This window comes from Bactrocera tryoni, chromosome 3 (genome assembly GCF_016617805.1).
Source record: "Bactrocera tryoni isolate S06 chromosome 3, CSIRO_BtryS06_freeze2, whole genome shotgun sequence".
Lineage (NCBI taxonomy): Eukaryota > Metazoa > Arthropoda > Insecta > Diptera > Tephritidae > Bactrocera > Bactrocera tryoni.
Window position 1 is genome coordinate 20,079,815 of NC_052501.1, and position 21,519 is coordinate 20,101,333.

General features: G+C 33.1%; 1 protein-coding gene across 5 annotated transcripts in view; it reads left to right on the forward strand.

The window, feature by feature from the left end:
* Positions 1 to 13,037, forward strand: part of LOC120770266 (loricrin) — a 37,340-nt gene extending 24,303 nt beyond the window's left edge. For 4 of the 5 annotated variants that reach the window (XM_040097576.1, XM_040097579.1, XM_040097578.1 and 1 more), the window contains exons 4-7: positions 4,711 to 4,828; positions 5,025 to 5,358; positions 9,843 to 9,954; positions 12,417 to 13,037. In XM_040097576.1, coding sequence (XP_039953510.1) covers positions 4,711 to 4,828; positions 5,025 to 5,358; positions 9,843 to 9,954; positions 12,417 to 12,467 — 615 coding nt within the window. In that variant the 3' untranslated portion in view covers positions 12,468 to 13,037. The remainder of the gene's footprint in view (positions 1 to 4,710; positions 4,829 to 5,024; positions 5,359 to 9,842; positions 9,955 to 12,416) is intronic. The other variant, XM_040097580.1, reaches the window with a different exon arrangement.
* The last annotated feature ends 8,482 nt before the right edge of the window (positions 13,038 to 21,519 follow it).

Below are 21,519 nucleotides of genomic sequence, written 5' to 3' on the forward strand. Positions count from 1 at the left end.
CGGATTTATTACACTTGAAAATCTCCAAACACTGCACCGAATCATCAACTCGTCTTTAATATCAATCCTATCATTGCGGTGTAATGAACCACACTAAGAGCTAGTAATGCAATAGAATTATTAAGTTTCACTTTGAAAAGATAAATATAACTTATGCACAGGTGCTGGTTGGTAACTAACACTTTCTGGGCTCATACGAGATCCACAGAGGCAGTGCTAAAATGTAACAGGCCAGCGAAGCACCGACCTAGTCTGATTAGATTTGGAGTTGCACCCTTTATTGTGAGCGCACCAGCTACCTGAAACAGTCTGATATCGATGTAGTGATTTCAAACACTTCTTGCTTAACTTTGAGCCAAAAATTATAAAACAAAAAAGAAATAAATTCATAATTTAAAAAACCCATCGGAAACGAAAGATAAAATAACAAACATTAAAGGAAAAACAATTTCCGGGTGAGTTGTGGTCGGGAAAAGAAAAGAGAGGGCGTGTTGGAATTGTTAAAGTTTAAGAAAGGTTTATCTCGATTTCCGGCAAAGCTACGAGTCCTATAGAAAAAAGTTATGTGGCATTATTGTAGGTAATAAACCGGGCTATAACTTTTGTGTTTAGACTTTTGTTTCAATCCTCAAAATCTAGGTGAAAAATTCAAGTAACCAAGTTTTTGGGTTTTTACTTCAAAATAATCATTAGTGTTTATTATACGCTTGTCTTTCTGATGACAATCGGTGATTTTTTCGATGAGTGAAGTTATTCAACAAAGAAGTTTCATTAAACTTTGTGTGTGGAATAAAATTTCTGGTGCAAAAACTTCCAGAACGTTAAAAAAAGCCTTCGGTGATAATTATTTGTCGCGAGCAAGTGTTTTTGATTGGTACAAATTATTTAAAAGGGGATCGAGAACGTGTTGACGATGAAACGAGTCAAAGAAGGCATCAACATCAACTAATGATCAACACATCAATAAAATAAAGGAATTGATCTTTGCGAATCGATGAATCAGACAGAGATCTTACTGGCATCGCTGAAATCTCGGAAAGATCAGTGAAAACCATTTTGAAAGATCATTTGGATCTAAAAATAGTGAAAACGTGATTGGTTCTAAAATCACTTAATTATTTCGAAAAAATGCTTTCCGATATCATGAAAATGTCATGAATCTTGGATCTATGCTTACGACCCGGAAACTGACGATCAATCGATCCTATATTGTGGCAAAGGTGAGCCGAAGCCGAAAAAATCACGTTAAAGCAGATCAAAATCAAGATTATGTTGACAGTTTTCTTCGATTATTGAGGTGAGGTGCACTCCGAATTTCTTCCGACGCGCCAACTGTTAAAAAGGAATACTATTTGAGTATTATGCGTGGTTGGCGCGAAGCTATTCGTAAAAAGAGGTCGGAGTTATGGGCCAACAACTATGGGGTTTTGCACCCCGATAATGCACCGTCGCATACTGCATTGATTCTTCGTGAGTTTTGCGCTAAATTTTCAAGCAATATCGAGGCACATTCGCATGATCTAGCTCCTTGTGACTTCTGGCTATTCAGCAAACTCAAAAGGCCGCTTCGGAGAAATCATTTTGAGTCAATTTAAGACATTAGACGTGAATCGCTACGCGCATTGAAGGCTATTTCGGGGTAATTGACTGTAACAACTGTTTCGAGAATTGGCAAAAACGTTGGTACAAGTGTGTTGGGGCCAAAAGGGATGAACTTTGAAGGGGACGACATAGAATTTGAGGTATAAATTAAGAATTTTAAAATAATGAACAAAGTCTTACTATTTTTTGTTCATAGTACATAGGTACGTATATCTCTTTATATCGTCACATTTCCATTGTCTTTTGGGAAATCAAATAATTTTAATTCAAACATTCTAAGTGAATTTAATATCGAAATTGCATCGAGCAAGTTATCATAATATTGATCACCATTCATTGAAAAAGTTAATTAATATGAGAGAACACACACAAGCAAGCCTGTTCAATTGCACTAATAGAGAAATATTTATTTATCGTTAGACTATATACACATATACGTATGGATATATATATATATATGTATATATATGTATATCTGTATATAGGTATATTTGATTGCTTCTTTCAACTTCACATTCAAGTGAAACAAAATTAAATTTGCAATCGATTTGTTTTCGATAAGTTATCTTATTTCTACACATACGCACATGCATATATGTACATATGTATATACGAGTCGGCGTATAATTCAATTAAAATGCATTTAGTTTTGACATAAGATGTGGGTTGTATTTTCATTTCCAATTTGAGCTTATTGATATTTCATATTTTGTTAGTTGCTCGTTGTTGTTTTAGAACGTGTTATTTTTGTTTTCTTTAGACTTTGGTGAACGCACAGTTCGATAGGTAATCAGAAATAAGATAAAGAAATTTTATTTCTGTAAAAAAAACGGTAATGGTCGGTCAATTAGATGCCTATTCATATGGAAAAGATGAAATTATTTATAATATTTAATGAATCAAATACAAATAATTTTGGTTTCCTTAACTTTTTGATTGACAAAAATTATTAAAAAAAAATTAAAAACAGCTTTTGGAAAACTTAGAACTTTATTTTATAAATTTCTAGCTAAATTTTAGTATGTATATGTTGGTCAATATACGGAAACTATCTATAGTAGTAGAGGAGTAGTATAATCTCTAAAAACTAGCCGACTGTTGTGAACTTGATTGAATGTTAACTGTAATCAAAACGGTAAAACCGATAAATGGGACTTTTGTCAATGTTTGAACTCGAAACAGTCGGAATAGTTGTTTTCCGGTATATAGACCTTCTTCTATTACATTTGTATCGCTTAATCGCGCCAAACGGCGTTCTGTCATTGGCCTTTTGAGTTTGCTGACTAGCCAGAAGGTGATTGGAGCCAAATCATGTGAATACAGTGATTACTGAACGATATGATTCAGCAAACAGTTGCGAAAAACCGACACGGCATGGCAGTAAGGTATTATCTTGTCAAATGCAAAAGTTTTCCATACAAGAACTTGATTCCGATCGTTCAGTTTGTATGGCAGCTATATGTTATAGTGGTTCGATATCGGCCGTTCCGACAAATGAGCAGCTTCTTAAAGAGAAAATGACGTTTGCAAAATTTCAAAACGATATCTTAAAAACTGAGAAACTAGTTCGTATATATACAGACGGACGGACAGACAGCAGGCGGACATGGCTAAATCGACTCAGCTCAGCTATATATGGGGTATTCCATACCGAATCGACCACTTTTGAACCCGACCCCTTTAGATTTTGCTGAAACTTATCCATTCTTTTCTAGCCTTTTAAAACCATTTTTGAGAATTTTTTCAAAATTTTTTGTCCAACTTCAAAAAAAGTTATGAATTTTTCAAAAAAAGGCTTTTTTATTTTCAAATAGCAATAACTTTTGTAGAAATTGACTTTTGTGAACCTTTGTTTTTTTTAATTTTTGTTTTTGAATGAACTTTTCGAAAAAATACACGAAAAGAATTTAACACGATCAATTATATAAAATAATCGGTTTTGAGCTTGAGGAACCTGAAGAAATTCAAATTCATTTTATACAGAAAAAACAACGGTTTTGAGTGGAACGTAACCGTCAATAACGACCGTTATTGCGCTTGAAATTGAAGCTCGCGATCTCGAGGCCATTTCCGGCACATCGCATCAATCAATTTATTAATTGAGGGAACACGAGTTTGAAATTTCGTCGTAATCTCAAATTGGTCCGGTAACCACAATGCCAAAACGGCTGTAACTTTGCAATTAATCTGAATTAAAAAAAAAAATCGTTGTAAGAAGATATTTTGGAATATCTAAACGATCGAAATATGAAAGAAAAAAATTTCTATGATTTCAAATTTCTGGGCCAGAACAAACCATTATCTCAATTTCACCTAAATTTAACAGATTTAAATTAGAAACGCTTATTTAGCAAGAAAACGGGTATATTTTGGGGTTTTTACTATTTTTTATAAGAGCTTTTATACCCAGTTAAGGGTATTCAGTACCCAAACGTGTGGTTGCGCCATTTTAAGCGTCATTTCATTGATTGCTTATTTATACTGATTATCATCATATGTACTTTCCATTCATATAATTAAAGTGCAACCAGAGGTTGTATTTGTATTGGAAACTACCTTATTTGCTCCACCCTCATTTTCATAACCAAATTTATAGATACACGTACAACCTGCAGCAATTCATTCTAAAATTTCCCAGTGCATTCAGCGATAATTGTTTACGAACATGCGTGAATATATACGTAAATTATGTACTTTTAATTAAATGCATTCATATTGCAAATATTAAATGTTTGCTTGCTGGCGTATCAGCCGCAGCAAGCGGTGACTGAGCAATGAAATTGCACATCACTCATACGCCATGCAGGACGATGACAACTATGAACAGACAAGCTTTGCCGTTTTCACCACTTTCAACTTTGCTCCTGACATCCAACTCAATTAGTGGCACAAATGGCAAATGTGCGCTGCGTTTGCAAAGCTTGTGTGGGCGTGGAGGTTGGTAGCGTGGCATGGCAAATTGAATTTTAATTCATGCATGGGAGCATGTACTTATGTATGTGTGTGTGTGTGTGTTCAGACTATATATATTCATAAAGCGACGCGCATATTTATTTATAAAATATGACATAACCTTTACATACACACTCACAGATGTTTACCTTCCAGCAGACGGAGATATATGGCATCGTGGAACCGTTAATAGAGGATACGCCGTGCGTGGATCGCGCTTGTCAGGTCAATGATGATTGCTGTCCCACAGGTGTCTGCGTCAATACCTATGGTGGTGAGTACAACAACAACAACAACACACACACACACATGCACCGTCAAATGCAAAAATTCACTTAAATGTCGCGCGCGCGTTGACGATGTGTTAATATCCATATATCGCAGCTCTATGCCGAAGGGTCACCGCGCGCCATAAAATTTCAAAATTTACTTATACGCTCTTTTTTTAACGACATTTTTTCTTTTAATAGAAGGTAAATGCATTTACGTTTATGGACGTAAACGCGATCTCTGTCATCGCAATACGGACTGCGAGCTCGGCATGTCATGCCGGAAGAGCGCAGCTGGTAATCTGATGTGTCAGGCGAGTGCATCTACGGCTCATCTATTGAATGCGGTTGGCGGTGGCGTTGGCGCTGCTGGTGTTAGTGTTGGTGATGGTGGCAGCCTCGTCGCCGGTGGTGCCAGTAATAACGCTGTTGGCTTCAATGTTGGCGCAAATATGGCAACAGCTCCCAAGTTGACGTTGAACGCGAAGCAATTTGGCGAGGATTGTATATCGTCGAGTGATTGTAATGTGAGCAAGTAAGTGAAACATATACGTATGTGGGTGTGTTTATGTGCATTTATAGAAATATTATGGGTAGTATAGATGTTATTATTAAATATTACGTGTAATATTGACTATAAAAGGCGAACGGGCAATTTTTTATGGCGTAAGTAAGGCCATGGCTCCCATTTGACAATAAAATTCCAGCGAAAGTAGGTTAGGTTAGGTTAGTGCTGAGATAATTTAACTGTTGCTCTTTTGGGATGCCATAAAAAGATAAAGTGTGGAAGGAGACAATGAAATGATGGAACGGACGTCATTCACTCCGTTACTGCAAAAGCAAACAATAAAAGTTGTGAATAATAGACAGAGTGCCTTTCATAAAAAAGTTCATTAGTAAAACAATGTAACCCCTAAATAATGTGAAGTTATTTCTGAATATAAAAGTACTACTTATATAACCACCAGTACAGCAGCAGAAATAACTGTTATGTTATTAAACACGATCAATTAAAATTAGAAAGCCTCTAGTTCTGCATAACTGATATTGTATTCCCAATATACAAGGGCGTTCCAAGGTAAACAGGACTTTTTGAATCTAGCGCCCCCTGGTGGCGGCATCTATATGTCGACTGGTGCATTAGAATCTGTTATCTTTATCGATTGTCCAGTGTGAATTCTACGACATTTCATCTATGGAAGTGAAGTTATTGCGTTTTCAGTGTCAGCATGTCTGTGTTCGGTGCGGAAATGAGCTTCGAACAAAGAGCCAACATTAAATTTTGTTTTAAAATTGGTGAAACTTTGGTAAAACGTTTTCAAAGTGGTCGTGGGGACGTAAATGATGAGCAACATGTGGGCCAATCAAAATCCGTGATCACCGGAAATTCCATCGAAACTATTCGTGAATTCATCAAAAATCAGCCGAAATCATCATTGAAATTCATGGAAATGAAATTGAGCAACTCCAAAACGTCAATTTAATGCATTTTGACTGAACATTTGGGCTTACGAAAGGTGTGTGCAAATTGACTGACGACCAAAAATTGCTCAGAATCCAACATTCGATGGACGATTATTTTACCAAAAATCACATTTTAACCATTAACCACTTCCCGTATTCACCTGATATGGCACCGTGTGACTTGAAGGGAAAGCGTTATGCAGACGTAGAGGCCATTCAAGAGGCTTGCGCCGGCATACTGGCGGCCATACCGGCCAACGAGCTAAAACACTCGTTCGACATGCTTTTGGACCATGCAAAAAGCTGTATTGAAGCAGAAGGAGACCATTTTCAATAAAATAAATTGATTTTGCCGAAAACACCATTTGTTCTCTTTTTTTTTAATGTCCTGTTTGCTTTGAAACGTACCTTGTAAACGAGATTTCCAGCTGAAAGTGAAGTTAGCCTAAGTTTGGACTACTATGTGCAGTCCTTTTGTCTGTTTGCCAAAAAAAAAATTCCTTAATGCGATCTTTAAGTGATAAGGCGCCTTGTAGCCAATACAAATTTGGTCAGGCGTTTAATTTCCAGGATCCTCGTCTTCTTCCGTACAGCTTCTGCTGCTGGCATTCTGTAAGATTTTCAACCTAAGCTGTAAGGTGGAGGTCGATGAAGCTATGGGCTGTTGGAACTCCCACAATTGAAGAGAGGCTAGCCTTACTATTTTTTTTTAGGTTGGTAGTACTGTGAGTCACATTTATGTCAAATTTCATGTCAAAATATTCATTAGTGTTTGAGATACGTGTCGTTTTGTGAGCTGCTAAAAGTGAGTTTTTCGCGATGTCGAAATGTGTTGAGCAAAGAATTTGCATTAAATTTTGTTTACGGAATCAATTTTCTGCTGCGGATACGTTGAGGATGGTGCAGAAAGCCTTTGGTGTTTAGGCTATGTCTAAAAAAATGTTTACAAGTGGTATAGTGAGTTCCAAGCCGGCCGTGAACGTGTCGACGACAAAGAGCGTACAGGGCGACCATCAACCTCAACCGACGAAGCTCGCGTTCAACAAATCAAAGATTTGGTGCTGAAAAACCGTCGATTAACAATTAGAGGCCTTGCTGATACTATTTTCAAGGATGTTTTGGGCCTCAAGCGCGTCAAATCTCGACTGGTACCGAAAACATTGAATTTTTTGGAAAAAAAAAGCGTCGCGTTGAAGTGTGTGAAACGATGCTTTCCGACTACCAGGGTGTCATGAAACGCATTATAACTGGCGATGAGACTTGGATATATGCTTGCGACCACGAAACAACCGATCAATCGAGCGAATATCGTGCCAAAAGAAAGCCGAGAACAAAAAAAAAATTGCCCCAAAGTCGCTCAAACATCAAGGTCATGTTGACTGTTTTCTTCGATTATCGTGGTGTTGTGCACTATGAATTCCTTTTAACCGGTCAAACAGTCAACAAGGAATATTATTTGAACGTTATGCGTCGTTTGCGTAACGCTATCCGCCTAAAAGGGCCGGAATTGTGGAAAGACAATTCTTGGTTTTTACACCGCGATAATGCACCATCCCATACTGCCCTCGTAATTCGTGAACATTTCGCCAAAAACTCAACCCATATCGTTCCGCAACCACCGTATTCACCTGATCTGGCGCCGTGCGACTTCTGGCTGTTCACCAAGCTCAAAAGACCGCTCCGGGGACACCGTTTTATACGATAGAGGAGATTCAAGACGCGGCGAAGACGGAACTGAAGGCTATCCCGGAAAGTGACTACAACCAGTGTTTCGAAGATTGGAAAATCCGTTGGCATAAGAGCATTGCATCGGGAGGGGATTACTTTGAAGGGGATGAAATTGATTTGGAAGAATAAATAAAGAATTTACAAAATAAATACAATGTTACTTTATTTTTTGGGCTACACCACAACGACAGCATTCGTATAAGCGATGCATTTTAGAAACATAAGTCTTCTAGTAAACATCGTAGAAAGGACTGGAGAAACAAAAACGAACCAAAGTCATAGTGCCACCAGTGCTAGTTAGTGAAGTAGAAATATTGGCCATAGCCGGAAAAATTAATAGCAACAAAGCGCCTGAATTAGATGGCATAACAAACAGATTCTTAAAGGAAGCCATGACTTTTAAACCAAAATTACTCGTAAAAATGTACAATGCGTGTTTAAAATAAGGGATCCATTCCGACCCATGGAAAATCTAGCGATTGGTCCTACTTCCTAAACCAATAAAGGCTCCAAAGGAACGTTCATAATATCGACCCCTTTACATGCTTGACACAATCGACAAAGTGTACGAAAGCATAGTAAGAAACCACATGGAGTTAGCAATCCAGAAAGCCGACGGAATATCAGAAAGACAATACTGCTTTATGAAAAAGAGGTCCACTCTGCGAAATGCGCAGTAAGCGGCAAGCGATGGAAAGGCGAAACAAAAAACTATTGCGCGCGGATGTGAAGAATGCCTTCAACTAAGCAAAGTGGGCAAACATAATCAAGATTCTGTGTGACTTATGCGCACCTCAATATCTTACGAAAATGTTTATAAGTTACGAGTTATGAGACGACTATTATTCGATGCTGATGAAGGCACCAAGAGCTACTAAATTTCGAGTGGAGTACAGCAATACTTGGTTCTAGGCCTCCGGAGCGAATTTAATGAGTGCATAAACGATCTGCGCCAATGATTCTCTTCAATGAGTTTAGAACTAGCTGAACAAAAGACAGAAGTCTTGCACATACAAAAGTTCAATAAAAGTGGAGGAAAGTTCGTTCATTCACAGCCACAACTGAAGTATCTGGGAGTAATAATATACTCAAGGATCACATAGAATACACTACAGGTAAAGCGAATAAAATCCTAAAAGCCTTATCATTAATTATGCCAAATAAAGGCTGCGTGCGTTCCAGCCGCCGCTTTTTTTGCATTAAATCATATGCCAGACAAATAAGCACAGCGCACAGGCTGTCGCCACTAAGAGTTATCAGTGCTTTCCGAGCAATATCAAATGACGCTGCTGAAGCAATAATAGCCAGTATGATGCCCATTGACATCCAAGCTGATGAATACGAGCGGGTATACAAGTTATCAGAGCCGTCTACAGTAGCCAAAAGAGAAGAAAGAGTCAAAGGTTTAACAATATGGCAGCAGCGATGGCAAACCTCACTCAGAGCACGATGGACCCACAGACTAATACGTACATGCATTCCTGGAACGACAGACGGCATGGGGACCTGGACCACCTAACCCAAATACTAGGTGAACATGAAGCTACCTGTACAGATTTCACCACGACATTAGTCTGAGTTGTCCTACGTGTTCAGAGTGCTTTGAAGACTCTGTCTCGTCTCCCCTACTGAAACAAACCTGGTCCTGTCTATGGATTTCTTTTTACTAGACCTTATGCGCACCAATATTTATATAGGACACTATATATTGGAGAGGGATCGAGCAACCGCTTAGCCCTCTCTCCCTAAGTTGTCTCAGTTTAAATCATAATTATCTTCAAACTATTTTTATATTCTTACTAATTAATTGACTGCGATTTCTTTCAGGGGTTTATGCTGTCAACTACAACGCACCCACCATCGCATACGTCCACGCAAACTATGCGCTTACTTCCGGGATCCTTTCATGTGCATCGACATTATGCCAGCCGACGATGAGGTAAGCAAGTACTATATACATCTTTGTCTATTTGTATGTGTGTATGCGTGTTTGTATGTAAAAAAAGAATGCACTCAATTGAAAGTGTAAGTGCCTGAGGAGCTTATGCAATGAATTAATTCAGTGCTTAAGTGAATTCATGAAGAATTGAGGTGAAATGTGGTGGGTGGTGATGGTGAAATTGCCAAAGCGCATAAGCCGCAGCAAAGCCCAAATAAACACAAGCAAGTGAACTTAGCGGCTTAAGTGCTTTGCAGCCACCTGAGATAGTTAGTAAGAACAAAAATAAATTATACACTCTCCGCCGGTTAGAAGCATGCACTTGCATTACGTTGCTTTAATGCGAAAAATTGAAGGGAAGACAGTGATGATTTCCAGCACTAAAGAGAGCATTGACTCTGCAAATACACTCTTTTGTCATTTCTGGTAGTTGAGTGAAAAAGTAGTTTGAATTTGAATTGAGTTATTTTCATAAGGTTAGGAAGCAAAACGAGTTAATTTTTAAGGGCTCCATATTTTAGATATCTTTGTTTAAAATAAAAAATCTTAAAGATTTCAAAATGCGTAGAGCCAAATAGCCAAAATAATATCTTTTGTCTAATAAATTTGCATTTTTGCTCCACTATTAGCTGTGACCGATCCACATACAACTTTCCTCGTTTTGCTTGACAGTTCATACTTTTAAAACGCAGTGAAGAAAGCAAAGTTTCAGAATGAACGCTTTGATTTCTGTGTTTCTCTCTCACAAGAATGGTGACTGTTGCTTGGCAAAGCGTAAAAGATGAGAGTTGCCTTCCTTATGAACGACCTCTAAAAAATGCATACATCAAACTTATCTGTCAAAGCAAATATCTTAAGCAAAGCGACGCAAAAGTTCTATGTGAATCATCCCTTGATTTTCAAAAAAAAAAACTATCTACTTCTGTAGATTTTTATTGTAAATAGACAAATATCACCGTATTTTACTAGTTATTCTAGCATAATTGTTTTAAACTAGTCACCAAACTAGTTCAAATGCTGTCCTATAGGAATTAAAAATACTATTATAAGAAGAGGAGATTAGAAACCAATAGATACTGAATCAGTGGAGAAAACAAAACCAGAATTTTGAGTGAGTTAATCAGAAGCTGAAGAATTTGGAGTCAAACCTCAAAAACTAGAGACATATGGAGACATTAATGTCAAAATCATGGGTTACATCAGATGTGAATTGGCTCTTTTATTTAACCCATAACGCCATATACTATAATATAGTTTCTAAAGTAGACTGACCATATATTTTAAACCGATGTTTGACAGTTCTCTCTCTAGGAACTTTTATATCTTCGAAAACAACACCCAGTAGATATGAGTACCTTGAAATGTATACAGTTAGAGATATCTGGAGATATTGAAGTTCGAGTCATGGGTTTGCTTTGACAGCTGGTTTGACAGTTAGCCTTCTAGGAACTTCTATATCTTCAAAACTAATACTCTATAGACATTAATGCCTTGGAATATCGACTATTAGAGACATTGAAGTCCACTTCATGGGTTTACTTTGAGAGCTGGTTTGACAGTTAGCCCTCTTAGGAACTTCTATATCTTGAAATGTCCACTTTTAGAGACATTGTAGTCCCATTAATGGGTTTACTTTGACAGCTGGTTAGACAGTTAGCCTTCTAGGAAATTCGATATATACAAAAACAACACCCCATAGATGTTAGTGCCTTGAAATGTCGACAGTTAGAGACATCTGAAGACATTGGGGTCTAAGTCATGGGTTTACTTTGACAGTTAGCCCTCAAGAAAATTCGATATATTCAAAAACAACATTTTATATTTGTTAGTGACTTGAAATATCGACTGTTAGAGACATGTGGAGACATTGAAGCCCCTTTTATAGATTTACTTTGACATCTGGTTTGACAGTTATCTCTCTAGGAACTTTTATAACTTCAAAAACAACACCCTGTATATGTCAGTGCTTGAAATGTGGAAAGCTAGAGAAATGAAAAAATGTGAAAAACTCGAAGATCAATTCCGGTTCACTATAATTCCCATTCTTTAAGTAAAAAATTACCTCAAACCCATATAAAATTCACACACCCTGTACTGTCGTACATAAATGTAGGATTTATGCACTGTAATCCAATCAGAAGAAAAACCTGCGTCACAGCCGGTCCAACAAAAGCAAAATTTAATGAAGCTATCATTTCCGCTATTACTTCAATGCTTTAATGCACTCAAACTGATTGACGAAGCGTAGTCGGCGCTTGCCGAGTGTGTCAATTTCAAAATAAGCTTTAATCAAGGATAATTTAAGCATTGAGAGCACGCCAAAAAAAGTAAGAGCGAGGAAACGATAAAACTTTGCTTGACTGCTGGGTGCTGAAAGTTGCGAAAGAATTCAAATAAATTACAAAATGAACTTTTTTTATTTATTTTGTAATGCATTGGTTTTTTTGTCGGTCTCTTTGCAGGAAGTACGCGACTCACGCTTCCTATCCGCTTTCAGTCAACGACGCATGTAATGAGGCGGCATAAATTGAAGAGGAAGGAGGAGGAGTAAGTTGAAGAGGAAGCAAGAGGAGTTAGTAGAAGAGGAAACAGGAGGAGTAAGTTGAAGAACAAGCACAAGGAGAAAGAAGGAAAACGCTAGAAAGCAAGGAAAAAGGAGGGAAGAAGGCGAAAGGAGGAAGACAGTTAAAGGAAGTAGATGGAAGGAAAAAGAAACGAGTGGAGTATGTAACACACATGCATATGAAAACACTTACACACATGTATACACATACAAACAGTTAGAGTGGAGTTACCGAGAAAATCATATACACGTACGCACACCCACACATCAATATATATGTACTTTCAGTCAGCGCATGTGAAAATCAAGCAGGACACACTCGAGCCGGCGCGATATGCAATGTAAACAGAGGCAATGAAGAAAACAATCATATTGAACTACGATTTTGAGAAGAAAACCAAAAATAAAAACAAAAATTACAAAGAAACCCCAAAAAAGTTTTAAGATCACAACAACATATCAAGCAAAGTTAAACTTAAAGTCTAAGAAACAAATAATTTAAAAATAAAAATAAAAAAATAAAGGAAAGCAAATTGAAAATATTGCAAAAACAACATATCATTTATGCGCAGAATGCATTGAAAATTGTTTGACTGCAAGAAATTATAGCAGAAATTGTTGATGCTAGTAGCACACATACACACATACTCAATGAATTATAAATGTATTACAAATTGTATTATTGTAACAAACTATATAAATATATACACAAAGAGATCATACATATATATATTTATGTATATAAGCAAATTTATATACATATACATACATATATGTTTTAATGTGCGCAATGCAATAAAAACAACAAAATTAAACATTTAATTTGAAAACTTCAAAGAAAAATTCCAAAAAAAATAATAATAAAATAAAAAAAAATAATAATAATAAAATAAAAAAATTCATAAAGTAAATAAAAATTTCAAATTTAAATGTAAAGTAGCGGAAAATGTTGTAAAATATATATATATATATCACACATTATTAGTAATAAATACAAAAAAAATTTAAAAAAAATTAATCGCAATGATTTGCTGACAAAAAACACAAATTATACTGGCTGAGGCATAATTATAAATATATATATAAAAATACATAAAAATATATATATAAAAAAATATATATAAAAAAATATTATTAAGTGCATTTAAACAAAAACAAAACTTGTTAAACCAAAGAGAAATATCACTAACATTAAGTTTATGAAGTAATACAAAATGCAATTAAAGAAATCTTTAAGCTAAAAATTATTGAAATTATCGCAATTATGGCGGAAGAAGTATTGAACTAATGCATATCCCTTAATGAGTCAATCATTTGTGTAAATCTCAATGTATTAACATATACAAGTATATACTAAGTAATTAAAAAAATAATTCAAGTGTAAAGCAAAATTCGATTATTTCAAATTACAACAAAAAATCATCTATTATTCCATTACTTTACGGAACACTAAAGTCATTTCCATAACCCGAGTATTTGAAATTCCGTAACTACATACATTTGTAATGCATGTGAAATTTTTCTAATTACAACAAATATACACTATTATTATATTTATAAGTGTAATTTAATAAAAAAAACGAATCAAAGTAAGCGTTGAAATGCGGCAGAGGCGCATGCAGCTGGTGTGGCAGCCGCATTTGCTGAGCGAATATATGAGAATTGTTTTCATTTGAAAATTCCATTTTTTGTGTTCTTTACTTCGTATTCAAGATTTTGAAACATTTTCGTAATATGTATTTAAATATGTAAATTAAATATTATATGTGCAAGAAATAAGAAAACAAGTATATAAATAAATGAGAGCATATAGTAAGGCCCGCAAGGGCTTTGAAAAGCCAAACAAATTGTTTTATTATTGAAGAAAATAGCATAAACAAAGAAAAAAACGTTAACTTCAACCGCATCGAAGATATAATATTCTTCGCAAATATGCAAGATTCAATACAATAGCTTGATTTTGAACGGTCAGCTTGTTTGACAGCAATAAGCATAGTAAACAAAATCTGAACAATTTCTTCGAAGATTGTAGCATTGCAATAGGCAATAATCCGTGTTAAATTCCGTGAAGATATCTTGTCAGATAAAAAAGTTTTCCATACAAGCTCTTGGTTCCGATCCTTCATTTTGTATGACAGTTATATGCTATAGTGGTCCGGAATCGACAGTTCCGTCAAATTAAAAGGTAAATCAACTCAATTCGTCATGCTGATCATGGTATAAATATTGAGTTTGAGAAGTTTTTCGACGATTTAAAGAAGCTTAGCTTAAGTACATAATGTCGAATGGAGACTATTTTGAAGGTGAAAACCACAATTTAGACGAATAAATAAATATTTTTTGTCAAAAAATTAAAATTCAAGTTATATTTTGAACACATATTTAATATACATATATAGGGCATCCAAAGTTTTCTTCTAGGTATTTCAAACTTCGAGGTAAACTTAGAGTACATTAAGTTCAAGGAATAAAAAAAAATAGACGATCTGTATATGGTCTAAATTTTTAATGCCAAGTAAGAGCTCGATCTGTCAAACAGGTTATTTACAGCATTTGCTTAGTCGGTACACCTCAGTAGTGCGTTGCCATTTTTATAATCGATAAAAATATCGAACAAAGAATTTGTCTAAATTTTTTTATTTCTGACTAAATTTTGAAAAAGGCTTACGGTGATGAAATTTTATCAAAATCACAAGCCTACAAAGTGGTACAACGCCTGCAAAGACGGTCGACAGATCGTTGCAGACATGACTTGATCTGGACCTTCGATCTCTTCAACTGATGAAAATATGAAAAAGTAAAGGAAATGGTGCTTGAAAGTCCTCAGACAAGTGTTAGAGAGATGACAAGAAAGCTCGTTTTCTCTCGAAAGTCTGTTCGAATGATTTTGGTGGTTATTTTAATTACTAAGCGCGTTCTTACTCGACTCGTCCCGATAAAGTTGATTTTTTTTTTTAAATAGTTCCGTAAACAGGCCTCTTTAGACATACTTGATCGTGCTAATTCCGATTCCACATTCATGAAGATCATTATAACTGTCGATGAGACTTAACTTTATGAATTTGACATGCAAAAAAGTCAAAAATCATCAGAATGGAGAGGAAAAAAACGAGCCGAAACAAAAAAACCACGCTAAAGCCGCTTAAAAATCAAGATCATCAGAATGGTGGGGAAAAAACGAGCCGAAACCAAAAAAAACTACGCCAAAGCCGCTTAAAAATCAAGATGTTTTCTTGTTTTGTTTGGCGTTCTATTTGGACGTATTGAGACATTTGCGTGAGAACATCTGTCGAAAACGGCGGACTTGATGATAATACACAATCGCACCGAGCATCGGTCAACCTCCGTACTCACCAGATTTGGCTCTGTGTGATTTTTTCTTTCTTTTCTCTAAACTGAAATTGCCGCTCCGTGGCACCCGCTTTCAGTGGATCGAAGAGATAAAACAAAATTCACTGGTGTGTGTTCTTTTGAAGGCGATAAAATAAATATTTTACGGTTTATTATTCCGGGTACTTTTTTGTCAGAATGCGTATTTGAAAATATTCTCCGTAAATTCGGAGATATGAGCAAATTTGTAAGAATTATTAAAAAAGAGTGAAATCGACTCCCAAAGTTATAAACTAGTTTTTTCTCGAAACGGTCTTTTCAGAGTCGGTAAGAACATTTTCTACAAAACGACTTTTCAAGATGTAATTATCAGGTCATGATCAAAGGAATAGTGTAAGGAAGTGCACATTTTTTCACAAAAACGACTTTTTTTTTAGGACCCACTATTTTGAAAATAAGTCTATATTGAATCATCTCTAAAGAGTACCACGCGCACAGTTCTGGAAAATAAACTATGTTCCTGTGTTTCAACTCGTCATCTCACTGTGAGTTTTGCCCATAGAGCGTAGTAATAAGGGTTTGTAATTAGATTTTTGTGTTTTTTTTTAGGTTATGTCACCCATTTGACGATTTTCAAATGTTCATATTATCCCGGAAGAAGAGAAGAGGAGCAAAAATGTTTGAAAGAGAGGAACTAGGAACAATACTCAATGATTGTTACTCAACACAAGAAGAGCTCACAGAATACTATTTTATAGTCACTCAAGTAGTCATATCAAAACCTTTAAAAGCAGCTGAATAAATTCAAAAGCAAGGAATTGAAGCCAATAGACGACTTTACATGCCAGAATTGCTGCTAAAAAAATGTCGTTCTTGCATCGTTGTTGCGGGTGCTGATAACTGTACCCATGACAACAACACTAAATGCCAACCAGTCAAATCAAGGATCGAATACCATGAGGCTAAGATAATGCGCTGAATTTGATCAGATCGTGCTGTATTATGAGCTTTTAAAAATTGGTTTCATCATGGATGGGCACAGCTACCGACAAAATATTTTCAAATTGAAGCAAGAGACTGCAACACCAAGAACAATTTGAATTTCCGTTAAAACAACAACAACTGCAAAACCAAAAAGCGAGGGGATATTGAGACTAGGTTCAAGGTAATGATTTTCAAACTCGACAATGCTCCGCTTCATACTGCAAGACTAGATAAAAACTGTTTGATAAATAGTGGCTGGGAGGTTTTGACGCACCCGTCTGAAAGGTCTGATTTTGTTCAGCGATAAGGCCTATTTCTGGCTCAATGGGTATGTAAACAAGCAAACTTGCCACCTTTAGGAGGAAGAGCAACTTGAAGAGATTCAAGAACTGCCATTTCATCCAGAATAAACAACGGTTCGGTGTGCTTTGGGAGAAAATCATCGGTCAATATTTCTTTAAAAATTATGCCGGCGACTGTTTTCACGTCATAATATCTCAAATTGAAGCTCGTGTTTGAATTGAAATATATTTTTGCTCACAAAGAACCCGAAAAATAAATATTTTTAGTAAAATTTAAGAAAAATTTTCTTAATCACATCTTAATACACCCAACCAAACGCATCAGCTACTTGTACATATATTTCTAGCTATTTTGAATTTAAGCTTTTCATAACGCAAATATACTTATACAGAAATATAAAATATACTTACCCAAAAATATATAATATACTTGTACATAAATATATAATATCCTTACCCATAAATATTTAATATAATTACCCATGAATATTTAATATACTTACCCATACGTAAATATATTTGGTATTTACACGGTACATAACTTATAATTGCAACACAAATTTGGACCCACGCAATTGGGCACCACTGTGGGTGGCACTTTTATATTTAAACTACGGAAAATGATTTTTATTTTATTTTTTATTTAAAGTGCCAGTAAAAACGCCACTTAACACTAACATTAGACTCTTTTTTTATCATAATCTTCATGTAATCTGTTTCATTTGCTTACAATTCTTTTAGTTTCACATTTTTAGCGCACATAAATTATATTTTTTATCAATTTATAATAGTTTTTCAATGCATGGGCAACGGTACTTTACAGCGTTCATATTTTGTTTTTGTTTTTGCTGTGCAAATATGTCCCAACATTTGGTTTTTAACGGAAATAATTGGTTATTTTATATTTAGTTTTTATAGTTGTGGTATTTACATTACAAAAAATTTACGTCTGTAATTTAATTATATATGTATAAATATATATATGCATTTTTCTGTATCAATATAGTAGAAATATTAAAAAATTACTGATATTATGTGTTAATAAAATGCAGTTACCAGTTTGAGTTCTAACAACCATATTACTTCACGTTACTTTTTAATAGAACGGAGAGTTTACGAAAACAGTATTGGAAGATCGAAAAACAGAAATAGACAATGACAATAACAAAATTGTAAAATTAAAAAAAAATGGAAAAAATGGAAAATGAAAAAAAAAATCGAAAATTACAACAATAATATCGGAAAGTTGAAAATAGTGATTTTTTTTAATATTAATTGTTAAAAAATCAATTTTTTAGCTTTTCAACTATTAGAAAATTGAAAAAAAAACTTCAAAATTAGCGATTTTTTTAATAGTATTAGCTGCTAAAAAATCAACTTTTATCTTTAGAAATTAAAAATATTTTTTTTTTTAATTGTTAAATAATTACTTTTTCACCTTTTAATTTCATTATTAATGTTTTTTACTTTAATTCTTTAAATTTACAATTTATTCCCAATATTTCTTAATACAGTGTAGCAATTACATACATACATAATTATTAACAATATAAAAAAACAATTGAATGAACTTCTCGCAGTTAAATATCAGTATTTAAGCAGAAAAATATATATTTGAAAAGTTATAAATATTTACTTAAAGAAAAAATCAACAAAAAATATTATTATTAGGTGTTTTGATAATATTGCTTAACAAAACAGAAAACATATTTTAACAAAATTAATGCTTATTAGCAAATTTTAAATATTGAAAACACATAGACACACTTTCTTGTTGTTATTATAAAATTAATAATTATTAGAAATATTATTTGCATTATTAAGAATAAAATAATTAATAATAACATATTTAATTTTGTTTTTAATCATAAAAAACTACAAATATTTTTTTTTTATTATAAATATTCATAAATTTGAATATATTATTATTAATTATTTTATTATTCTTAAACATTTTTACTATTAAATTGTTTTATATACTTTTTTTATTTTATTTTTTTTTTTATAATTATTATTTATTTATATTTTTATATGTTTTTAATTATTTAATAATCAACAGTTTTATTAATTATTTTTTATTTTTATGTATTTTTATTATTCAATACTTTTTATATTATTATTTTTTATTTTTATTTTTTTAATTTTTTTATTATTATTATTTATTTATATTATTATATACTTTTAAATATTTCATCAATATTTTTTTTAAATAATAATTTTATTAATGTTGTTTATTATTTGTATTAATTTTTTTATATTTTTTATTTTACTATTATTTTTTTTTTTATTATTATACATTTATATTTTTATATGCTTTTAGTTATTTAATAATTTTTTTATCAAAACAGTTTTATTAATTATTTTATTATTGCTTTCCGATTTTATCATTCATTTTTTTATAATTATTAGTTATTTATATTTTTATATACTTTTAATTATTTCATCATTAATTTTTTTTATTAAATTTTTTTCATTAACAACTTTATTACCCAACAGTGTGTGTTTTATACGTTTTTAGAAAACATACAATTATTCATAAAACAAAATACAGTACAAGAACACTAAGTGCACACACATACATACAGTACAATTATAGGTTAACAACAAACTCACAGATAAGCGCAGAAAGGCAGACTTAAATACATAACTAGTACATAATTTAATTAGTTAAACTTATGTTATATTTTTTATACAAACACTATTTACAGTTAGTTTTTAATTAATAGCAATGTTTAATGATACTTAAATTTAATAGCTTAAACAGAAGTAAATGATAAGGAATTAAATTTAGGAATACAAATGAATAACAACATACTTAAATTTAACAGGATGATGGTTTTTACACAATAAAATAGTTGTATTCCTCATTATTATTGATTTGCTTAACTTATTTTTGCTCATTCTACGCTACTTTGTCCAAAAGTGTGGATTTGTGTTTTATGTAGGATACAAATTTTTAATTGTTAGCATACCTAAATGTAATAGGAGCATAAGTTCTTAGCACAATTTTTTTTGCTTAATTAATTTTTCATTAATTTTTAGCCCGAAAAAGAGTTAATAATAGTCGTTAACGTCAAAATAATTATACTAACTCATGATTTTTTTTTTTCAAAGTGTATATAAGGAATTTTGGTACCAAAAGCGTTACGAGAAACTTGTGCATAAAAGTTAGCAGCTGACAAAGTTGTTTAAATTCTTTAACTATGTAAATATATAAAAAAAAAATTTTAACGATTAGAAACTTGAGTTCAGTTTGAAAAAGAAACAAGCGTGAACGCTTTGAATATAATATTTTCGTATTACATATTTCGAAACAAAAAGCTTATAATTGAATTTTTTATGCCGTTAGCGTCTGCTTGCTACAAAATTGCAATGTGTATGCGTTTTTTTATGTTTGCTTAGTCAAAGTTTACATTTGTATTCGATATTTCTGTGCAAGTGTTAGCATGTTTCCGCTTAGTTGGGTTAGCAACACATCTAAATTATACACAAAAACTTCTAAATCAATTCATTTTTAACAGATATGTCTGCCATTTTGTTATAGCCAATAAGCAATTGTTAACTGTTGTTGCTTTTTTCGTACAAGAAAGCTTTAATAAGCTGCACAAGCTAAAAATAAATGTTAATTATTTTTTTGGATCTGATGTGGTTACAACAAGAATTGGTCGGTATGAGTTAAAATGGTTAAAATTATTTTCTTTTTTTTGCGATAGCAGGATTTTTGAAAAGGTTTGACCTTACTCGTTTGGTTTTCATACAAGTATTAAAGACGAAAGAGGCTGTACCTCACTGAAGTACTAGAGGGCTTCAAAATCGTGGTTAGTAAGCCTCGTGTAAGCAAATGTATGGAAATTGTATTAAACTTTGGAATGCTTGTATTGACTTAAGAACCTATTTTGCAGACGATAATAAAAACTTGTACTAAAATACATGAAAATGTATTGTTTCTATCAAACCAGGTCAGCTATTGTATACTGTAGAATATTAAAACAGTTTAGGGATATGCTGCTATGTGTACCGAGATTAACACGTCATTTAAAATTAAATTAAAAGCAACAAAAAAATAAAAAATAATTAAAAAAAAGAAAAAATCTAAAAGCAAAAATCGAAAATAAAAATAAAAAAATGGAAATGTAAAATATAAAATATTAAATTATGTGATATTAAATAAAAGAAATAAAAATATTAAAAAGAAATAAATCTAATAAAAACATAAAAAAAAAATAAATATATCCAAAATAACAAAAAATTAAATAAATGAAAACTTAAGACTCAAAAAAAATTAAAAAAAAAAAACAAATAAAAAATCAAAACAAATATTATAATCTAATAAAATATAAATAAAAATTTAAAACCGTATTTTGAAAAATTAAATTTCAAAAATAT